At 46.3% G+C, this 20,379-nt stretch overlaps 1 protein-coding gene across 1 annotated transcript in view; it reads left to right on the forward strand.

The window, feature by feature from the left end:
• Positions 1-20,379, forward strand: part of DOP1B (DOP1 leucine zipper like protein B) — a 72,580-nt gene that overhangs the window by 31,237 nt on the left and 20,964 nt on the right. Inside the window, exons 11-23 of the mRNA XM_087818398.1 lie at positions 300-419; positions 2,653-2,755; positions 3,348-3,539; positions 5,784-6,468; positions 8,103-8,374; positions 9,454-9,606; positions 10,294-10,394; positions 11,031-11,221; positions 13,436-15,065; positions 15,954-16,065; positions 16,857-17,045; positions 18,098-18,220; positions 19,789-19,920. Coding sequence (XP_087674524.1) covers positions 300-419; positions 2,653-2,755; positions 3,348-3,539; positions 5,784-6,468; positions 8,103-8,374; positions 9,454-9,606; positions 10,294-10,394; positions 11,031-11,221; positions 13,436-15,065; positions 15,954-16,065; positions 16,857-17,045; positions 18,098-18,220; positions 19,789-19,920 — 4,003 coding nt within the window. The remainder of the gene's footprint in view (positions 1-299; positions 420-2,652; positions 2,756-3,347; positions 3,540-5,783; positions 6,469-8,102; positions 8,375-9,453; positions 9,607-10,293; positions 10,395-11,030; positions 11,222-13,435; positions 15,066-15,953; positions 16,066-16,856; positions 17,046-18,097; positions 18,221-19,788; positions 19,921-20,379) is intronic.

Below are 20,379 nucleotides of genomic sequence, written 5' to 3' on the forward strand. Positions count from 1 at the left end.
CACCAGTAGAGCATCTACTTGCCTATGGTTGGACTTAAACTGGTTTTCTATAGCATGTTCTTTTTACTATAGCTCTTAAGCTTATTTCTAACAGAATGTGTCAACATAGTGTTTAGGGTGACATTATGCATACTCTTTCCTATAGAGGAACAGTAAATAATATTTTTAACTAACTGAGTTTGTCGGTCTCTCTAGAAAAAAGTTATAAATGGTAAAATGAGTTCGTTTTTCAGATATGGTGTTCTTGTCATACAGGGTTTTTCATAGATATATTTGTAAATATTCCTTTTCCTTTACAGTTCAATAAAAGAAAACAGAAATGCCTCTGAGATTGTTAAAACGGTGAATTTGCTGATCACTTCCCTAAGCACAGACTTTCTCTGGGATTATATGACAAGGTGTTTTGAGGATTGCTTTAAGTAAGTATCCAGTTCAGGATAATGAATGTTTAGGAAGGATTAGAGGGTTTCATGGTTTCGTAGCTGCTTATTGTGGTCAGATTACACATAACTGCCTAAGTTGGATGGTCCTTGCTGAGTACACGATTGGAAAGAATTCACTCAAAAATATAATAGAATAAAAAACTTTAGCCATTAAGAAGGTTCACATCATCTTTGCCACAGAATTCTAGAGCCTCTTCATGTATTAAAGTCAAACTTTAGAAAATTTCCTGTGCATTTTCTGGTTACCCTGATGAAGTCCGCTTTCTTCGCATAGTTCTCTTGGAGGCTTGATCTGTGAAAGAAGCTTCATTTTGTGGCTCTGTGACTGGATTCAGTATGTTTGAAAACATCAGTCTCCTTAAATTCTTATTGAAATCAGTGTATAACTCATCAGAGAAAAGCATTAATGTTTTAAGTAACTATAGTCAGCTTTATGTCACTTTGAATCTGGTGAATTACACCAGCTCAAAATCATGGGTGGTGAACTCTGGGAGTAGCGTGCTCTCCAGCCCAGCCCTTTTCCACGTCATTTCCCCTCTCACGGAGGATTAATGTTGCCTCTGAAGCCCTGCTCTGTCCTGTGAGTCCTGCTCTACTTCATGCGTGTCGCTCTCCATTGGAGTGCTCTATGCTATGGCACTGCCTTCCTCACAGCAGCTGTAATAGGAGCTTTACTTATTGTTTGTCTGGGCCATCCTCTGGCCTGAAAGCCTTAGCAACTCATGAGCTCTTCGGGACAGCCCAAAGAAAGTAGGCACTCTGTCGCAGAAGGAAGCTGAGCTCAGATCCAGAGGAGGTACCGCGTGTGGCATTCCACATTAAATTAGCAGCAGGCAGCCCAGGAATGCCTGGCTTCCCCGCAGCCCCTGCTGCGCAATTCCAGCCCCCAGAGCCCGCCCCCAGCAGCGTTCGGGTCTGTGATGATTACATTCATTGTGATTGGCCTCACGACAACAGCAAGGCCATGTTATACTGAAGCTGGAGTATATTCTGGTTAGTGTAGTTCCATTTTAGAGTTACAAGGTATGCTTTCTTTGAAAAAATTAACCATGAAACATTTCTGATGTAAGAAAGGACAGGGAATACTGTCAGACACATGTACCCACTGCTGAAATTATAGACAACACTTGGCCATTACTCGTCAGATTTTTTTTTTAAAGGAATAAAGTGTTGCTACCAAGGTAGAGCTAACTCCCCCGCTTCACAATGCCTTTTCTCCTTTCATCCCAGTGTTCATCCTGAAATTAGTGTCTATTCCGCCCATGATGTTATCTGTGCTTTTCCAACAAGTGTGTAAATGATACAGCCTGTTTTGTCTATTGAAGTCTTATATGGGCTGTTTTGGGGGCTGACAGTCCTTGGGAGAGTTGTCTGTGTTGTAACATACACCTCAAGCATAGCAGTCCATGGTGTGAATAAAGTTTCAATGTTTTCTTTATTACAAATACTGTGGTGGCCATCTTTGCCCAGTCTCTTTAGGCACACACTTAGAAGTAAACTCACTAGGATGTGTGTATACAGTTCTTTAGTCCCTCTCAAGTTATGATAAACTCCAGTGTAATGAAGCCATAATTTACACTGAAGAAAATATACTCGGGTTGAGTTCTACTGTGATAGCTAGATGAACCCAAACTTCCTGTTTTGAGAACCAGTGTATACTTTATAACTTACCTGTTTAACCAGTTGCCTACTCTTTTAAAAGGAAGTGTTGAGTTTCAGTAGTAAGGTAAGCAGCTACCAGTAGCATTGAGCAGTTGAGTTACCCTGCTCTGTGGAAGCTGAACAGTCCTGAGCAGCTCTTCAGCTGCGGATGAGCTCTGGAGTTGCACGGAGTGCTGGCTCCTACAGAGGGTTGACAGGTGTTCGGCCACACCGTGCTCTAGCCAGGCTCCTCCCCTCGGAACAGCCTTTGGTCTGGGTTGGGAGCCTGGAATTGTTGCCATTAACAGTGCTTCAGATCTTCTGGGTGTGGCTCCCACGTGGGCATGGACCACCCTCATCCGAACTGATGACAAGCAGATTCAAGACACTTACTGATACTTCTCTATGTGAGGAGGTTTTAGGCACCAAAGCTTAATTATTGGAACCACAGGAGCTGTCTTTCATTATGTTTGAAACAGAATAAGTAGATTTGTTGAAAATTAAATAAATGCTTGAAAATATTGTAGGAAAAAAATTGATCTGTTTTTTTCTCCTGGGACTTCTGTAGACCAGCAAAACAGAGTCCTGCCGTCAGGAAGAGCATCAGCCCTCCCCCCACGGTCTCGGAGCTCTGCACCCTCCTTGTGTTCCTTCTGGATGTCATTCCCTTGGTAAGGTCCTATGCTGTGGAGGTGGCTCGACGCTTGCTATTAAGTTTTTATTAATGTTTGTTGGCCTGTTTGATAAACCTGAAGTTACTAAAAAAATAGTTTTACATGAATACACAGCATTATTTTAATGTTCCTTTCAGCATGGGTGACATAGCTGGACATAGTCTCCTATATCTTTTATGCCTTATTTAAAAGGGGTTTTAACTTTTGAGCCAGTTATAAGTTATGTGAGCCAGATGGTGAGTGGGGCATCGTCCTATACTGCAGTCATTTAGGAGTGGGAGTAAATGCATTTCCTACTTAAAAGTTCTGTAGTAGTCCAGTTTTCCCAAAGGAAACTAATTTCTTCAATGTGGCAGAAATAAATGTGGCAGTGGTTTTCTTTAGGAAGGGTAAAGCCACTTAAAAGGAGAGAATGAAAGTCCATGATTTGTCCAGATCAGAAATATTTTGTTTTCTGATTTGGGAGTTAATGTGAAACTTCCTTATGCTCTAAGAAAACTGAACTTTCTAAGAAGCCGTTGCAAGGTGCATTTTCCTTGTGATTGTAAACTGAAGCCATGTTCATTAAACCCGTGTCTTTATTTCACAGGAACTTTACTCCGAGGTGCAAACCCAGTATCTCCCGCAGATGCTTGCCTGCCTGGTGAAGCCCCTGGCCGAGGACATGGAAGCTCTGAGCTTACCTGAGCTCACGCATGCCCTGAAGACGTGTTTCAAAGTGCTCAGCAAGGTCCAGATGCCGCCCTCCTACCTGGACGTGGATGCCACAAGCGGAAACTCAGTACGTGCCTGGAGCCGCCAAAATGGGAGCAGAAAGTAATTAGGGTTGGTTAGCGTAGATAGAAGGCTGGAAGGTATATAGGTGATAGCTACAATATGCTTCTCAAATCCTCACTTTATGAAGGTTTTTAGCATGGACGTTAACTTCCCTTCCCTTCACCCACGTCCCTGCTTCCTCCCTGCGCGAGCCCACAACTACAGCTCGTGGTTAGACACAGCCCACTGCCAGACCTTTGTATGTGCTTGTTTGTATTTGCACAGCTTTGTTTTTAAAAATATAAGTGAGACATTAGTTTCCTTGGATTGCAGTAACAGAGTGCTGCACACTGGGCGACTTGAATGACAAAGCCACTGTCCCACAGCCGAGGCCAGAAATCTGAGGTGACGGTGTCAGCAGGGTTGACTGGTTCTGAGGCTGTGAGGAAGGTTCTGCCCATGCCCCTCCCTGATGGTTGCTGGCAGTCTTTGGCGCTCCCTGGCTTATAGACTCATCACCCCAGCCTCAGCCTTCATCTTCACACGGCGTCTTCCCTGTGTGTGTATCTGTGTTCACGTCTCCCCTTTTAGCAGCTCACCAGTCATTGGATTAGGGGCGACCCTAAGTCCTCATCTTAACTTGATCATCTGCAAGGAGCCTCTTTCCAAATTAGGCCCCGTGACATTCACGGGCACCGGAGGTTAGGACTTCATTGTCTTGTTTTAAGGAATGCAGCTGAACCCATAACACACACTGATTGGCTTTGCTTGGGGCCATTTTCCCTCTTGCTAGACACAGAGGTGTCTTTTTCTTTTTTAGGCCTGCGTGATGCTCTGTGGCATGGCTTTAGGATTTCCCCAGCCACTCCCCTGTTGATGCTGTTTAGGTTGTTTCTAGTTTCTCACTTTTACAGACAGCTCTGCAGTCGGCACCCTCGCACAGCTCGTTCATTCATGGTTGCGAGTGTTTGGGGAGGATCAGTTCCTAGAAATGGATTCAGTCAAACCCGTTTCTTTTTAAACTGGGAGAGAAGCCGCCAAATCAGCCTCCAAAAAGACTTAACACAGTTCCACAAGCAGTTTGAGGTCCATGGTCTTTGGATTATTTTTACTTTCTACTTTGTCTAGGGATTGGAAAATTCTGCCCTTGAAATATCACACTGCACAAAATTACCAGCAAGGCTGAAATGCTGTGCTAATGCTTATTACATTAGCAGAGAACAGAAATACAGTAAAGACAGTTTTCACTGTACACAGCTTAAGGAGAGGAAAAAGGGGAGGGGTGTGTGGAGCAGCCAGCCAGCCCCGTGCTGCAGACGGGCAGGAAGGGAAATCTCAGACGTGGAGCTAAGTCTGACCTAGTATTCGAGACCGTAGCGTTGGAAGTTCTGACTTTTGTTATTAGTTCACACGGAATGATTTCCTTCTGGAATATACTTGTAGTCTCATTAAGGTTGGTGTGTACCCACCCTGGTCACAGCAAGTGAGAACAGCTATTGGGGGAAAATATCCTAAAAATGACTTAAGATACAAAGTTTAAGTATGTGTAGTCTACACGTTAATAAGAATATGTCTCAAAAGTTGCATAAAACTCTTGTTCTTCCCTGGAAAGCACCATGGGTTAAATGCTGAAGAATTTTTAATTTAATGTAATATTTTCTAAGTAAAGTGTAAGCAAAGGAAAGAGGTTGCTTCATTGGAAAAGCCAGAAAATTTATATAGCAGGCCTTCGAATAACATTTTGTTATAACAATGAGATGCTGTGGGAACTTAACTCTTGTTTATATCAGTAGCCTGTGGTAAAATTGCTTTCCTTTTGCGTCATTTCACTTAAAGTGGCAAAGCCTGTTCATGACATTGAGGACTTACTGTATTCTTATGTATGAGTTTTACGTGTGTGTGTGTGTATATAAAAACTCCGTTCTAGCTTTCTCCTCTTATTTCTTCATGTCTTTATTTTACCCTCAACCCAATTTCCTCATTCATATTTTTAAATCTGTTGGAAACTGTTTTTAACTAACTTTTTAAAGAGCCTAAATAAATAACTCAGGTCCAGCCTACCCAGAGAATGTGGCTGTCTGTCCGGCTGCCTCTCTCCTTCCTGTGTGCCATCTTCATTTTACTATACACTGTACACAGGGATTCTCTTGGTGCAGAGAATTATGATGTTAAAAACCAGGAAGAGCACATTTGCGGTTTGCCTAATTCAGCTAATATTTGAATCCCCTGGTCTTACAAGATGCACATTACAAACTTCTGTTTTTTGCAGAGTCCAGTAAAAGGTGAAAACAGTGACATAATTTTAGACACGAAGGCAGTGATCCCGGGTGACGAAGATGCTTTGTTTCCTGTACTTAAATCTGAAGACAGCGGGATCGGGCTCAGTGCGTCCTCACCAGAGCTCTCTGAGCACTTGAGGGTCCCTAGAGTCTCTCCTGAAAAAGAGGACGTTTGGAAGACGGGTGGGAGTATGCAGAGGACATTTTTTTGCGTCCAAGAGCTCATAGCCAACTTTGTCCACAAGAACATCTTTGGAGTACAGCTAACGGTTTCCGGAGAGGAAAACAAGGCCGAAGAGCCCAAAGGCCAGCAGGAGGAGGGCACACTTCGGGGTCCAGAGCCCAACCTCCGCGGCAGGAAGAACTCATGGGAGGCCAAGCCCATGAGTGTGCCCCAATTTAAACAGATGCTCTCAGACTGGTTCACAGTTCGAGGGTCTCCATTTAAGATAAAAAACGTTCAGCCACCATCACCTTTGCCCAGCAGCCCTGGCCAAACAAAGGAGGGAGACTGGGCTGTGGACCAGGTGGTCACTGACCTGGGGAGCTCCAGGGAGGGCTGCAGGGAGGCTTTGGCCGCTGCCTGCCACCTGCTGCTGGACTGCGCCACCTTCCCCATCTACCTGTCCGAGGAGGAAACAGAGCGGCTCTACGAAACTCTCTTCCAGCTCCCCGGTGAGCGGGTGGTCCTCAATGGCCCATCTTGGGGACTCATGGTACTTAGGTCATTGATGTTTCCAGAGGAGCTAGGATCGTGTCTGCCAGGGAGGAACTATGCCACATTTGTTTCCTCCTGTAGTTTCTAGTTAGTTGTGTATACAGATTGCAAATTGGTGAAGCTGGTTCTTTATTTTTAAACATTGGGTATTGGCCCATTAAAAGATCTGGAACATTAAAGGCGCTTAATAATAGTTGGTAAATAGACTATTTCATGAGACCTGTTGTTAAAGATTTGAGCATTAGTCTGCTAGGGCTGCCATAAAAAAGTACCACAAACTAAGTGGCTTAAGCAACAGAAATGTACTCTATCCAAGTTCTGGAGGCTGGAAGTCTGAAATGAATGTGTTGGCAGGACCGTGCTCCCTCCAAATGTTCTAGAAAAGGATGTTCCATGTCTCTCTCCTAGCTTCTGGTATTTCTTTGGCATGTAGCAATATAACTCTAGTCTTTACATGTCATTCTCCCTGTGTGCATGCCTGTGTTCAAATTTCCCTTTTATTAGGACACCTGTTTTATTGGATTAGGGGCTCACTCTATTGTGACCTCATTATAACTAATTATATCTACATTCAACCTATTTCCAAATAAGATCACATTCTGAGGTTCTAGGGTTAGGACTTCAACATAAGAATATTTAGGGGACACTTCAACCTGTAGCAGGCAGTGTCTGAACTTGGGCTGCCCTAACGAAATACCATAGACTGAGTGGCTTAAACAGTGGAACTTTATTTTCTCACAGTTCTGGGGGCTGGAAGTTCAAGATCAGGGTGTCAGCATGGTTGGTTCCTGGTGACAGCTGTCCCCTTGGTTATAGGCAGCCACCTTCTTACTCAATGCTCACATTCTGGGAGAGTGGGGGGATTTCTCTGATGTCTCTTCTTAAAAGGGCACTAATGCCATCTGAAGGCGCTATACTCAGGACCTCATCTAAACCTAATTACGTCCCACAGGCTCCACCTCCAAACCATCCCGTAAGGGGTTGTGGCTTCAACGTGAATTTTGGACAGATATAATTCAGTTCAGTTCATAGCAGGCAGTGAGCACTTTAAAAATGGGGAGGGGGAAGGTGGAAAACAAGAAAAAGTGATTATGTTGGTGGGAACATAGGGCAAAGATTTTCCGTTTTGCAGTCATTACCTTAAACTCCCCGTGCACTTTGTCTCCCGGCTCCAGCTGCCAGTGTCAGTGTACTTGGAAGACCTGCATTGATAATTGGTATCCGCCATGTGTCCTACCACTAAGAGAGCCCCCCAAAAAACAATTTGAACTCTATGTGCAAACGTGAATTTTACTTGTAAATTTTAAAAAATTTAATGTGAATTTTACTATAACTAAATTTTTAAAAGAAAACAAACATTTTGAATCATCTCAAAGCCCTGAGATTGACATTGGTAGAATTCAAATAATTTGACAAACTTTTGAAAGCAGACTTGGTCTCATTTGTCCCGTGGCCCTGACTGCTGACTGCATACCAGGTCACCATGAGAAGGTCTAGATGGCTCCTGGATCCCAAGGTGTTTTAGAATATCTGAGCACCATTCTCATGCGGTTTTATTTGTTCCCATCCTGTCTGGTTGGCTTCCTTTCAGGAGTAGGCGATTCTAGTTTTCCATTGTGGCTGAAATCCCTCATGACCATTTGCTGCTGTGGGACCGACTGCTACCTCCAGAACGTGGCCATCTCCACTCTGCTGGAAGTGCTCAACCACTCCCAATCCCTCGCACTTGTCATCGAGGACAAGATGAAACGCTATAAAATCTCTGGGTACAACCCATTTTTTGGCAAGCTGCAGATGGTGACAGTGCCTCCCATTGCACCAGGAATCCTGAAGGTCATTGCAGAGAAAACAGACTTCTATCAGGTATTTCCCGCTGGAAAAACAGTGGGTGGGACACTGGGATTCTCTTCCCAGACCATTTACAGAAACTTGTCCCTAAGGCTGTAGCTGCCATGAGAGGTGACATCCAGAGAGGGTTGGAGACCTGTGCCTGCCTTGGGCTCTTGGCACAGTGTCTGGCCCTGGAGTGAGTTTCCCATATCAGCAGTTTAATTGTAACTTGATCATTGGAAACCACATTCCCTTAGGTCAAAAATAAATAATGAATGGTTAGAGGCCTGAGCCAGTCAGTGGTTCATTTGCTCTGTGCAGAGAAGACAGTTTGTCACATAGAAATAAATGGGCCAAAAAAGTTATTTGATCTGCTATGTCCCTAAAATATTATAATCTATATCCTGGAAGAATGTGTTCAAAAATCCCCCTCCATGAAGTGGGGACCAACCCTGGTTTTGAGCCTCACCCTATTAGGTCTGGTACCCCCATGGGTGCTTCCTGGGACTTGGGGAGGAGCTGCAGCTGGCTGCAGGGCCTGCATGTTTAAAGAGCTAAGATCAGGGCTGGAGAGATGGAGGACTCAGTTTGGGATACAATTTGTATCCTGGCAGTGAGCCAGGCACCTGCTCAGCATTGTCCACAGACATGGGAACAAACAAGTTTGTGGCAGTAAAGCCAAAAGCCAATTGGAGCTCACCCTAGGTGGTAAGGTGCTACAGTGTCCACCTCATGACGGTGACCAAGGATGCGTCTCTGGAACTCCGGTGCTGGCACATGGGAAGGCTTGGTTTGTGCATGTTGAAAGAATGTGTGGACCAGTAGGTTCTTGCTTCCTGTTGACCCCCTCTCTGAAACTGGGGGTTCTCAGCTCGACACAAAGTTCCATGTATAACCGGTATTGTTGCCTCTGCCTGGATGACTTCTGCTGGGTTTCATGGTTTGCTTTGGGCTTGGGTTTGTTTTGTTCGTTGGCGATGTTTTTTTGTATATTAAGGATTCTCACATTGCAAATGCAGATAGAAGCTAGTACCTTGGGACCAGGACTGGACTGGGCAAGGAGGAAGTGGGCAGGTGCTGCCTGTGTTCACATGGTGTCTCCTTTGTCCCAGAGGGTGGCTCGTGTGCTGTGGAATCAGCTGAATAAGGAAACCCAAGAGCATCACGTCACCTGTGTGGAGCTGTTCTACCGGCTTCACTGCCTGGCCCCGACGGCCAGCATCTGTGAGGACATCATCTGCCATGCCCTCCTGGACCCTGACAAGGCGAGTCTCCACAGCTTAACCTCCATCCTGCGAGAGTCCCCACTGCTGGCCAGCCTGTCACTCCACGTGCCCAGAGCAGACTTCATATATCCAGCTGAGGTCATTCTGGGCCTGGTGGACATCCTGGTTAATGAGTAGAAGTGTTAGAGATGCCAGGACTGAAAGGCCTCCAGCAACACAAACCATCCCCTGTGGAGTCCCAGAAACATGGTTTGTGTCCACCATAGGGCTCACCAGGGAAATCTGCCCAAACTCATGGGGTGGTTGACGCCCTGTAGGTACCTGCGGGGCTTCTGGAGATGCTGGTGCAGTAGGCAGTAGTAGAGAATGTGTTCGCCCTTTAAGTCCTTTGCAGTCCAGTAGTGTCCTTGTGCTCTAAGCCATGTGGCCTGTCACTTCCAAGGGAAGGGCATGAGGCCCCATACTCTTGTGCATTTCCCTGCAACCACAGGGCTACCTTGAGCAGGGGCGAGCGCCAAATCGGGACTGTGCGCTTTATTGACAGCACATCATGTTACAGTGAGCAAGGGGAGAGGCCACAGGTCGGACTCCAGGCACATAGTCCTGTCTCTGCTGCACTGCCATCCTGCCTGAGCTCTCGTTTTTTTTAAATTGGGTTTCATGTGACTAAAAACACTGTCCTGTTAGGAAACCAGATTCCTCACACCTGTTTATTTCCTAATCAAGGGAACCAGATTGGAGGCTCTGTTTAGATTTTCTGTCCTCTGGCACCTGACCCGAGAGATCCAAGGCAGTAGAGTGACATCTCATAATCGTTCCTTCGATAGGTAAGATCGTCTTCCTTATCATTGACCCTTAATGCAAAAGGACACTTGGCAGAGGTTCCCGGCCAGCATGTTGGGCTGGGGAGAGGGAGATGTGCAGCACGGACAACATGACACGTTCTTGATGCACAGCAGACGGTCTCGTGATCCCCTAATTGGATTTAGGCCAGACCCGGGTGAAGAAATACACGGTGGGTGGGGGGAGGGAGGGAATGTAGGGAAATGGAGATGGTCTAGATCTTGATTGGAGTGGTGGCCACACTGGGTGAATATACTTGTAAAATCATCAACCATAGCCTTAAGATGTGAATTTATTGCAGGTACATTATCATCCACATTGTTTTGTAAAAATCCCCTCCCTTGTTTCCAAAACTCTAGGTGTGGGCCAGGCACACGGCCTTATGTGGCAGCCCGCTGTGAGGCCTGGGCCCCACCCCACAGTCCGATTTAATCAGTTTGGGCTGAGGTCTGGGGATCAGGATTTTAAAAGCTCCCCCACTGAGTCTAGTATGAAACCAGGGTTTAAATCCCATTGTTCTTATCTGCTTGGGTCTACAAGCCCAGCATGGGCGAAGCTCCCTGTGGGTGTCCTGTCACACGGGTGCTGCACACTGACTATGGAGCACTTCCCACCCACAGGTCCCTGTTTGTTGTGCTGGACAGCCTGACCTGCACAGACGGTGCCATTGGCGCGGCAGCCCAGGGCTGGCTGGTGCGGGCACTGTCCCTTGGTGACGTGGCACGCATCCTTGAGCCCGTGCTCCTGCTCCTGCTCCAGCCCAAAACCCAGAGAACCTCCATTCAGTGCCTCAAGCAGGAGAACTCAGCGGGTGAGCTCACAGTGCTGGGCAGCCGGGCCAGCTCTGTATCCCCAGGGTGCCTGGCCTGGGAGGGAGGAAAGGGCTATGGACCCTGCTGCTTCCTGTCGTGACAGTTAAGGCACTTAGACCCACATTTAAAAAATTTTTTTTTTTGCCAGATTTAAATGGTGTGAAGGTACTTTGTAAACTTGTGGGGACTTTTGAAATTTAAGGATCAGATGAACCGTCATTTAGAAATGCTAGGTAGTGGGTTTGTTTTCACTAAAAAAATTCAGATTTTTAAAAATAGAATACAAATATTTTAGTAATCCATGTGCCATAAAAAATAGCTGATTCTTGATTCTTTTGCTAGAGCAGTTCAAGCGCATGTAAGATAGGTGAGAATAACAGGCCATCCATCCAAAGCCAATGCCTTCACTAGAAAGGGAGGCTTTCAGTCTGAGGTCTGGCTTGAAGTTAACTCTGGGTTGGCTAGGCCAGCACTTCTTCCCAGGTTTCTTCTCCAACCTGGGGACGAGATAGTTTAGGGTGCATTCAAATATGAATGAACAAGAATGTCAAAATTTGCATAGTTTTTTAAATCTGCTCTCTAAGGTTTTTTCCAACTAGAAAATTCTGTTAACATAATCAGAAATGCAGAAAAAATAAGCCTTTGGGTTCAGAGAACTTTCAGAGGCAACTTTAACACAAATGAAAGAATATAGGAAGGAAAGACTAAAATAAACCCGATGAGTTCATAAACAAGGGTTAATGTCTGCCACACTTCATGGGCAACACCACTTCCCCAACAGCTGCACTCTATGACTGCCTGCCCGTGTTTTCCCAGCCATGGCTTTACAGGCCTTGAGTTAGCTTGTTTAGCTCACTGGGCTGTAAATATTCCGTTTGTCTCAGTGTTATCTTAAGAGATAGCACCTAACTAAGCAAAGATCTCCAAGAGGGTTTCCTCTCTGTACAAGGTTCCTTGCCCAAAACTGTAACTTACAGTCCCCCTCAGGAAGAACAGCTGGCTGCCTTCTCCAAGAGGCGGCACTCCATTAGCCCGTATCATCAGAAGGTCAAATTCAAAGACTTACGTATAAATTAGGCACCTCCTTAAAAGTTTGACTCATTTGTGGCAGGTAAATTTTCTCATATTCCTTTGTGTGTTTTAAGAAGAACGTTTTTAACTCCACAGTTTATTGGGTTTTAAAGTCCCACAGCCCTTCCTGCTGCTTCATCTGCCACCCTCCCGAAAGGAGAAAGCGTCATTTATCTGTGGTGTTCTTCCCCTGGAGGCAGCGGGACCCCGCTGCTCACCCCCTGCCCTCCCCTGCAGCCTGGCTGGAGGCTGTGCTTAAACATTCCCATGTGCACCAGCAGCTCACCCTTTCCAGGTCCCCTTCCTCCCTCCCTCCCGCTCTTGCCTCGTGTTCACGGGACAGATGGGTTGGACGCTGCATATTGAAAATGGTGGGCAGGACCAAAGACTTCTGGCTTTCACTCCCTTTTCAAAATACCTGAATATTTTCAAACGTGTATTTCCTGATTACAGAAGGACTAAGGTGTTTATTTTAAAAATTGGGATAATAAGTGAAAACACAGGTGAGAGTCCCTTGTAGCCCCTCCTGATAGAGCTAGTTTTGTCAATGGTTCGGCAGGTGTGCTTCCAGATCTCCTCATGGCTGCATGTTATAGGCGCTCTTCCCTAAAGGGGCTCATTTGATGCAACTTGATTTTTTTTCTGGCACTTCATATATCCTGCTCATTGCTCCATATCAGTGTACATAGATGGATCTTTTAAAGCCCGAACAGGAGTCCATTGCCTGAGTGTGTGGTGATTTTTTTTTCCTGCCTCTTATTGTGGATATTTTATTTGCTTTCCAGTTTGTCTGTATACAAGGCATTTCAGTGAACACTCCTAGAGCTTTAAAACCTTCTGCTGACATTTCTGTAGGATACATTTCTTGAAAGGAAGCTCCTGGGACAAAATACGCACTTAAAAATTGCCCTTCCCCAAAAGTTGTGATATTGATATTTTCTGTGACCGTGTAAAAGACCTGTCCACTTTGCTTTTTTACCTCTTGTCCGTCATGTGATCTAGACTCTGGTGTTATAGTCTCATGGGGGAATTTTATTAATAGTGATCTTTCTGTCTGGCTTTGAGACAAAGATCACTCTAGAACGAATATATCATAGCTCACCCTTCTGTTCTGAAGTCGTTTGTCATTTCATAATTTTCAGAGGACTCGCATCGTTGGTTTAACAGGAAGAAAACCTCTTTCAAAGAGGCGTGTGGAGTGCCCGAACCTCAGGAGGGCAGCTCGGAGGAAAGCATGCCCCTGAACCAGTTCACCACTGTGGACCGGGAGGCCATCTGGGCCGAGGTGGAGAAGGAACCAGAGCAGTGCTCGCTGGGAAGCCCGCTGAGTGAGGATGACCTTCCCTACTACGCGGACCTTCTGGACAGGCCAGCCCGAGGCGCTCCCGACAGCAGCGAGCACACGGAGTCTGCAGACACGAGCCCTGCCCACATGGACAGCGAGGACACGTCCTCCTTGTCCTCCCCTTCCCGCGACCCGCAGGAGCTGAGCACGGAGGAGGGCTGCTGCGCACCCATCCCCACGGGCGGCAGGGCCCACCCCAGGCGCTCGGCCTTCCTGGCGGCCTGCCAGGCGGAAAGCTTCAAGCCCAGTGCCAAGTTAAGCTTGACACGCGTGGACTCGGACAGGACCCAGGCTTCGGAGTCGTTGTCCAGTGACGAGGAGGCCGATGTGGAGCTCCAGGCCCTCACCACGTCCAGGCTGCTGAAGCAGCAGCGGGAAAGGCAGGAGATGATCGAGGCCTTGTTCAAGCACATCCTGCTCTACCTGCAGCCTTATGACTCCCGGCGCGTCCTCTACGCCTTCTCAGTGTTAGAGGCCGTGCTCAAAACCAACCCCAAGGAGTTCATTGAGGCCATGTCCAGGACCAGCATGGACACCAGCTCCACTGCGCACCTTAACCTCATCTCCAACCTCCTGGCACGCCACCAGGAGGCCCTCGTTGGCCAGAGCTTCTATGGAAAACTCCAGACCCAGTCCCCCAACGTGTGCCCCCACTCTCTGCTGATCGAGCTCCTCACCTACCTGTGCCTGAGTTTCCTGCGCAGCTATTACCCTTGTTACTTAAACATCTCCCACCGAGACCTGCTTGGCAACCGGGATGTCCAGGTCAAAAGTGTGGAGGTTTTGATTAGAATAATGACGCAGCTTGTCTCGGTGGCCAAGTCCGCCGAAGGGAAGAATGTGGAGTTCATCTGCAGCCTGCTGCAGAGGTGCAAAGTGCAGGAGTTTGTCCTGCTGTCCCTGTCAGCGTCCATGTACACGAGCCAGAAGCGCTTCGGCCTGGCCACCGCAGAGCGAGGCCGGGCCCTGCCGGAAGACAATCTCTTTGAGGAGAATCTCATCAACTTGGGCCAGGATCAGATCTGGAGTGAGCACCCCCTGCAGATCGAGTTGCTGAAGCTCCTGCAGGTGCTGATAGTCTTGGAGCATCATCTGGGCCAGGTCCTCGAGGAGGCTGAAAACCAGCCAGTCTTGTCCCGGGAGTGGCGGAGGGCCCTGGATTTCCAGCAGGCCATCAATGCCATGCAGTATGTACAGCCCCACCCCCTCACCTCCCAGGGGCTGCTGGTGTCCGCAGTGGTGAGAGGTCTGCAGCCAGCCTACGGCTACGGCATGCACCCAGCCTGGGTGAGCTTAGTCACGCATTCCTTGCCGTACTTTGGAAAATCCCTGGGCTGGACAGTGACACCCTTTGTTGTCCAGATTTGCAAAAACTTGGACGAGCTGGTCAAACAGTACGAAAGCGAATCTGTGAAACTCTCTGTCAGGTATGCTGCTCCTTCGATGCGTTATTATTGCTTCAGTGACAGTTTGTGTAACTAATGGCTGATTTACGTAGAGCCAGCTGGAGGATGTTGTAACCGAATCAGAAGCCTGCTTAGCGTTGTCAGGAGGGGTGGCGAGGAACCAGATGTCCAGATCCTCTATTTCTTTTTTTGTCCTCTCCTGGGGACATGCTTGGGGGGGGAACATGAGTGGGAGAGAGAAACATCAATCGGGTTGCCTTCTGTAGGTGCCTTGACTGGGAATCGAAGCAGCAACCTTTTGGTGCACAGGATGACGCTCAGCCAGCTGAGCCACCCAGCCCAGCCACACCCTCTATTTTTTTTTTAATATATCTTTATTGATTTCAGAGAGAGGAAGGGAGAGGGAGAGAGAGAGAAACATCAGTGAAGAGCGAGTCATTGATGGGCTGCCTCCTGCACGCCACCAACTGAGGATCGAGCCCGCAACCCGGGCATGTGCCCTGACCTGGAATCAAACTCCTATTGCCTGGATCCTAGGTCAACACTCAGCCACTGAGCCACACCCGGCTGGGCCACGTCCTCTATTTTTAATTCCACTCAGCTACCCGGGCTGGCGCAGTGTTGCAGGACAAGTCAGTCACTGTCTGTTATTTTTGCAAAATAAATAAAAATGGAATCACCTTCACAGAAATTCTAAAACATCTAAATACATTTTCCAAAGTGACTGCATGACTATAAAGTAGCACAAAGGATGCCTACCAATATTGTAACAGTATTTCATTATGAGAGCCCCAGTTTATTAAAGATAGTGATGTCTCTCTGGTTTCTATGCTTGTATGTAGAATTAAAAGTCTTTATAGCCTCATTCTTAAAAATCCTCAAAACCACCTTCTCGTTTCTTCACCAAAGCAACACCTCCAAGAGGGAAAATGTTTCTCCGGATTATCCACTCACTCTTTTGGAAGGTCTGACAACCATTAGTCATTTTTGTCTTTTGGAACAACCCAACCAAAATAAAAAGGTAAATTTTTTTTTTTCTGAGTTGGAGGCAATTTTCATAATATTGTTTTGTCGTTGGGTTATTATGACTGTTTCCAATAAGAAATGTTTGTATGTAAGTAATGCAAATGTGTATGCGAATCTATGCATGTAAATGATACAAGCATTATGCAAATGTGCAAATGTTTGTACGTAATGCTAGTGTCGTTTTGTTCTTCTGGCCATTCCTTCAGCTCTAGCCCATTGTTTCATCAGTAAGCGCTTGGGATAAAATGTAAAGCCACTTGCTTGATTTGAGGCTTATATTCATTTTTTCCCCCACATGTTTTTTGTTTTTGTTTTTTTATTGTTGTTAATTCTCACCCGAGGATATTTTTCCCATTGATTTCTCAGAGAGAGTGAAAGGGAAGAGAGAGAGAGAAACATTGATGTAAGAGACATATCGATTGGTTGCCTCCTGCACATGCCCCAACCTGGGCCAGGGATTGAACCTGCAACCAGGTATGTGCCCTTGACAGGAAATCAAATCTGAAACCCTTCGGTGCTCAGGCCAATGCTCTAACCACTGGCCAGGGCTTTCTACATTTTTTTTTACTCTTGTGGTGTTTGTGAAATCTGTGCTGGGAGACATTTGAGCTGCTGGTTGCCCTACCCTATCTGGCATTAAATTTGAGAATGCAGTTAAGGCTTCGGTTGAATGATGGAAAGAGTCTATAATGTGGCCTCTCAGACTCACAGACGTTCCCCTTTGAAAGAAGGCCCTGGTTCAGATGCACAGGGAAGCCAGGTTTCACTGTTCATTTTCATTTTCAGACCTCTGCTATAAGTGATCCCACCAGTCTGAAAAATGCCAAGAATGCCATTCTGGAGGAGCTGCCTCGAATCATTAACACCATGGCCCTTCTCTGGAATGTTCTCAGAAAGGAGGAGACACAAAAGAGACCCGTGGATCTCCTTGGAGCCACAAAGGGATTCTCTTCTGTTTACTTTAAAACCACCAAGGTGAGAGATCTTCCTCTGCCTTTTTATTGTTTCCTTTGTCTTGTGTTGTCCCAATAAAAATAAAGACATATGGGAACACATACATAAGTAATCAAGCATAATGTGCTCCATCACACTCAAGTTTGTTATGAGTAATTTTTCTGTTCGTGGCACAGAAGGCTTTGTAAGTGGATTTCAGCCTGTTTTATTTCCCCTTTGCTTTTTTTTAAAAACTAAAAATAAAGTCTCTGGGGGTTTGAGGTGGGGTGCCTAAAGTCATCAGCTGTTTCAAGCTCATCTACTAAGACAGCTCACCTCTCTGTTCTGCCGGTAGTGGTGCCTTGGAAACATGGGCATGTCACGGTGGGATGTTGGGGTGTTTTTGAGGTTTTTTTGTATTGTTTTTGTTTTCTTGGGGTGTTTTTTTTAATTAAACCAGAAACGCACAACTCAGAACATGTCCAGTTCACTCTTCCTTAAGTTTAAGTCTCTGACTCGGAAGCATCCAGGCAGATGACTGTCTGTTCTGCCATGTGTGGTAGTCGTGTCTCATGTCACCTGAGTGCCCCTGCTGCCAGGGTGGTTCAGAGCACTGGGAGCCAGACTACCTAGGCTCAGCGGCTCCCTGGGACCTCGGGCAAGTTCATTAACCTCCCTGTGCTGTGGTTTCTTCACTTAGAATTACAATGCCAGGCCATGTCCAGAAATATACTCATTCTCACCTACAAGGTAGGTGCTATTATCATTCCCAGTTATAGGTGAGGACACTGGGGCATAGAGAGAGTGTGCATATCTGATAAACGGTGACAATAGGATTAGACTCGCAGTTTGATTTAGATACTGTGGTGCGTAGGCCTCCAGAATATTCTGTCCACCCTGTCTGCCCACAGTGCATCTCCAGCCACTGTACATCCAGGTCCCTCAGGAGGAGCTCCGATTCCTCCTGTCCCCACAGTGCTGGGAATGCTGACCGGCACAGCCCTGCTGACTGGCAGTGGTGGTCAAGTGTTAGGTACACATCAGAACCCTGACACCACTCTGCCATAACTGGGTTTTCTTTCCCCATTTTTCAGACTATACGACAAAAAATTTTAGACTTCTTGAATCCCTTGACAGCCAATCTCGGAGTCCAGTTGATTGCTGCTGTTGCTGCAGTGTGGAGCAGAAAGAAAGTTAAACGGCACAGTAAGATGAAGGTGAGCTAAAGAAGTAGTCACTAAACTCACCCTGACAAAAATACCAAAAAAGTGTGTTATCAAAGGTGACATCGGAGGCTGGCATGGGAAAATACTAGAACAGTTTCACCGTTTTAAATGCAAGAAATAATGCGGCCGAGTCTCTGTACAGCCAGATGCATGTGCTGGGCGGGTGGGGAGAGAGCCCATCCCAATTTGTTTTCTGGTCTCTCTAGAGCGAGAGCATAGTACTTCTGTTTAACCGCTTAAATTTTAATATCTAACAGCATGTATACAATAACGTCTATAACATACACATTTCAGAGAATAAAAAGTACCATGAACCCCCCACCTAGCTTAAGGAATGGTCCATTATTCTACCTGTGAAGACCTGGGTGGGCCCTTCCCTGATTGTGGTACCATATTATAGGTGTTTTTTTTTACCATTAAAAAAATTTTTTTTAATTGATTTAGAGAGGAAAAAACACATCAATTTGTTGTTCCACTTATTTATACATTCATCGGTTGATTCTTGTATGTGCTCTGACCAGGGAGGGATTGAACCCACAACCTTGACCTATTTGGACAGTGCTTTAACCACCTGAGCTACTCAGCCAGGGCTAAACCATTTTTTTAAAGACTTTATTATATTTTTAAGACAGTTTTAGGTTCACAACAAAATGAGAGGAAGATACAGAAAGCTCCCATATATGCCCCTCACATACACAGCCTCCCCACTGTCAACATTCCCCAGTAATACTTTATTATCGCCCCAAGTCCATAGTTAATGTTAAGCTTTTTTAATTTATAAAAATAATATTTGTTCATGATGGTAAGGAAAATTTAAAGCGTCACATTCCTGTGCCCAAACTAGAGTTTGCATTTCATCCATTCTTTATCCACTAGTCCATCACAAGATCCTCCAGGGGCTTGGTTTACCTATTTCTGCAAAACCACATCCCTCTTCCTTTGCTCCCTCTCTTGACCATCCAGGTTCCTACCTTGTACCTCCCTCAAGGGTCCTCACCCCCCCCCCCATCTCAGTGCCCAGCATGGGCTTCTGTTCCCTGGAGAGGCGTGAGTGGCTGGTGGCCCAGGCCCAGGCACACTGCTCTGCACCTGTGTGGTTCTTCCTGGTGATAAACCTGGCATTTCCAAGTGCACATGACCGTGTTATGCAGACTTCTATCATGAAAATGCACCTCCCACACCAGGGCTTCCTGCCAAGGCCAGCAAGTGTGAACCTGATTTACAGTTTTCTTCCTGCCCTCAGATCTTGGGGGCCATGTCTTGATGCCAGCCTGCTTCCTTCAAGTTGTATGTATCTGTTTCTAAAATGCTTTCTCAGCTTTAACATATCAGTCTTACTCCCCTATAATCGAATGCACCTTTTGGTCTTAATTTGCATCAGGTACTGATTACATTGTGATTAAATGCTTAACTCAATCTTTATTCCCACCAATAGAGTCCTTTACCCAGTTTTCATTGAAATATTTAAAAGATTAAGACAAATCTCTTTCTCCAAGGGCAACTCTTAGAGAATACTTTCCATGCATCATCCTTTTGTTTTCTGTTTTTTCTTTTGGCAGATTGTCCCTGTGGCAAGTGCATCCCAGCTCACCCTCGTTGACCTGGTTTGTGCTCTAAGCACCCTGCAGACAGACACGGTGCTGCACCTGGTGAAGGAGGTGGTGAAAAGGCCGCAGATCCGAGGGGACCAGGTCAGGAGCCTGGGGAACCTCCAGGTGGACACGGGCCATTCTCATTACTTAATGTCTTATAAATTGTTTGGGAGGGAAACAGGTCACAAGAGCACCTGGGAATTTGTGGTGTAAATGGAGGTGCTCTTACTGGGCTTTTGGAAGGTGGTGTGTGATGTGCCTTGTAGGCTTAGGTGTGCCTTTGTGAAGGTGGGAACACTTGAGGTCAGGGACCATCTTTCGTCCTTGGCTCCCTGCTGCTGGGTGCACTGCCCAGTCCTGGGTTCCAATCAGGTACCTACTGTGCGAAATGACACCTTTACGAAGAGAAAGTGGCGCTTGCTTCAAGGAACTTGCAGCCTAAAACACGTCAAAGATAAAGCCAGACACACTAGTTAAAGGTGATAAAGACCAATTTTATTCAGTAACCACGGTGGAAGGGGAGAGAGCTGAGCTCAATTCTATGTGCAGAGGTAACCT

Source organism: Miniopterus natalensis, chromosome 6 (genome assembly GCF_054644295.1).
Source record: "Miniopterus natalensis isolate mMinNat1 chromosome 6, mMinNat1.hap1, whole genome shotgun sequence".
Taxonomy (NCBI): domain Eukaryota; kingdom Metazoa; phylum Chordata; class Mammalia; order Chiroptera; family Miniopteridae; genus Miniopterus; species Miniopterus natalensis.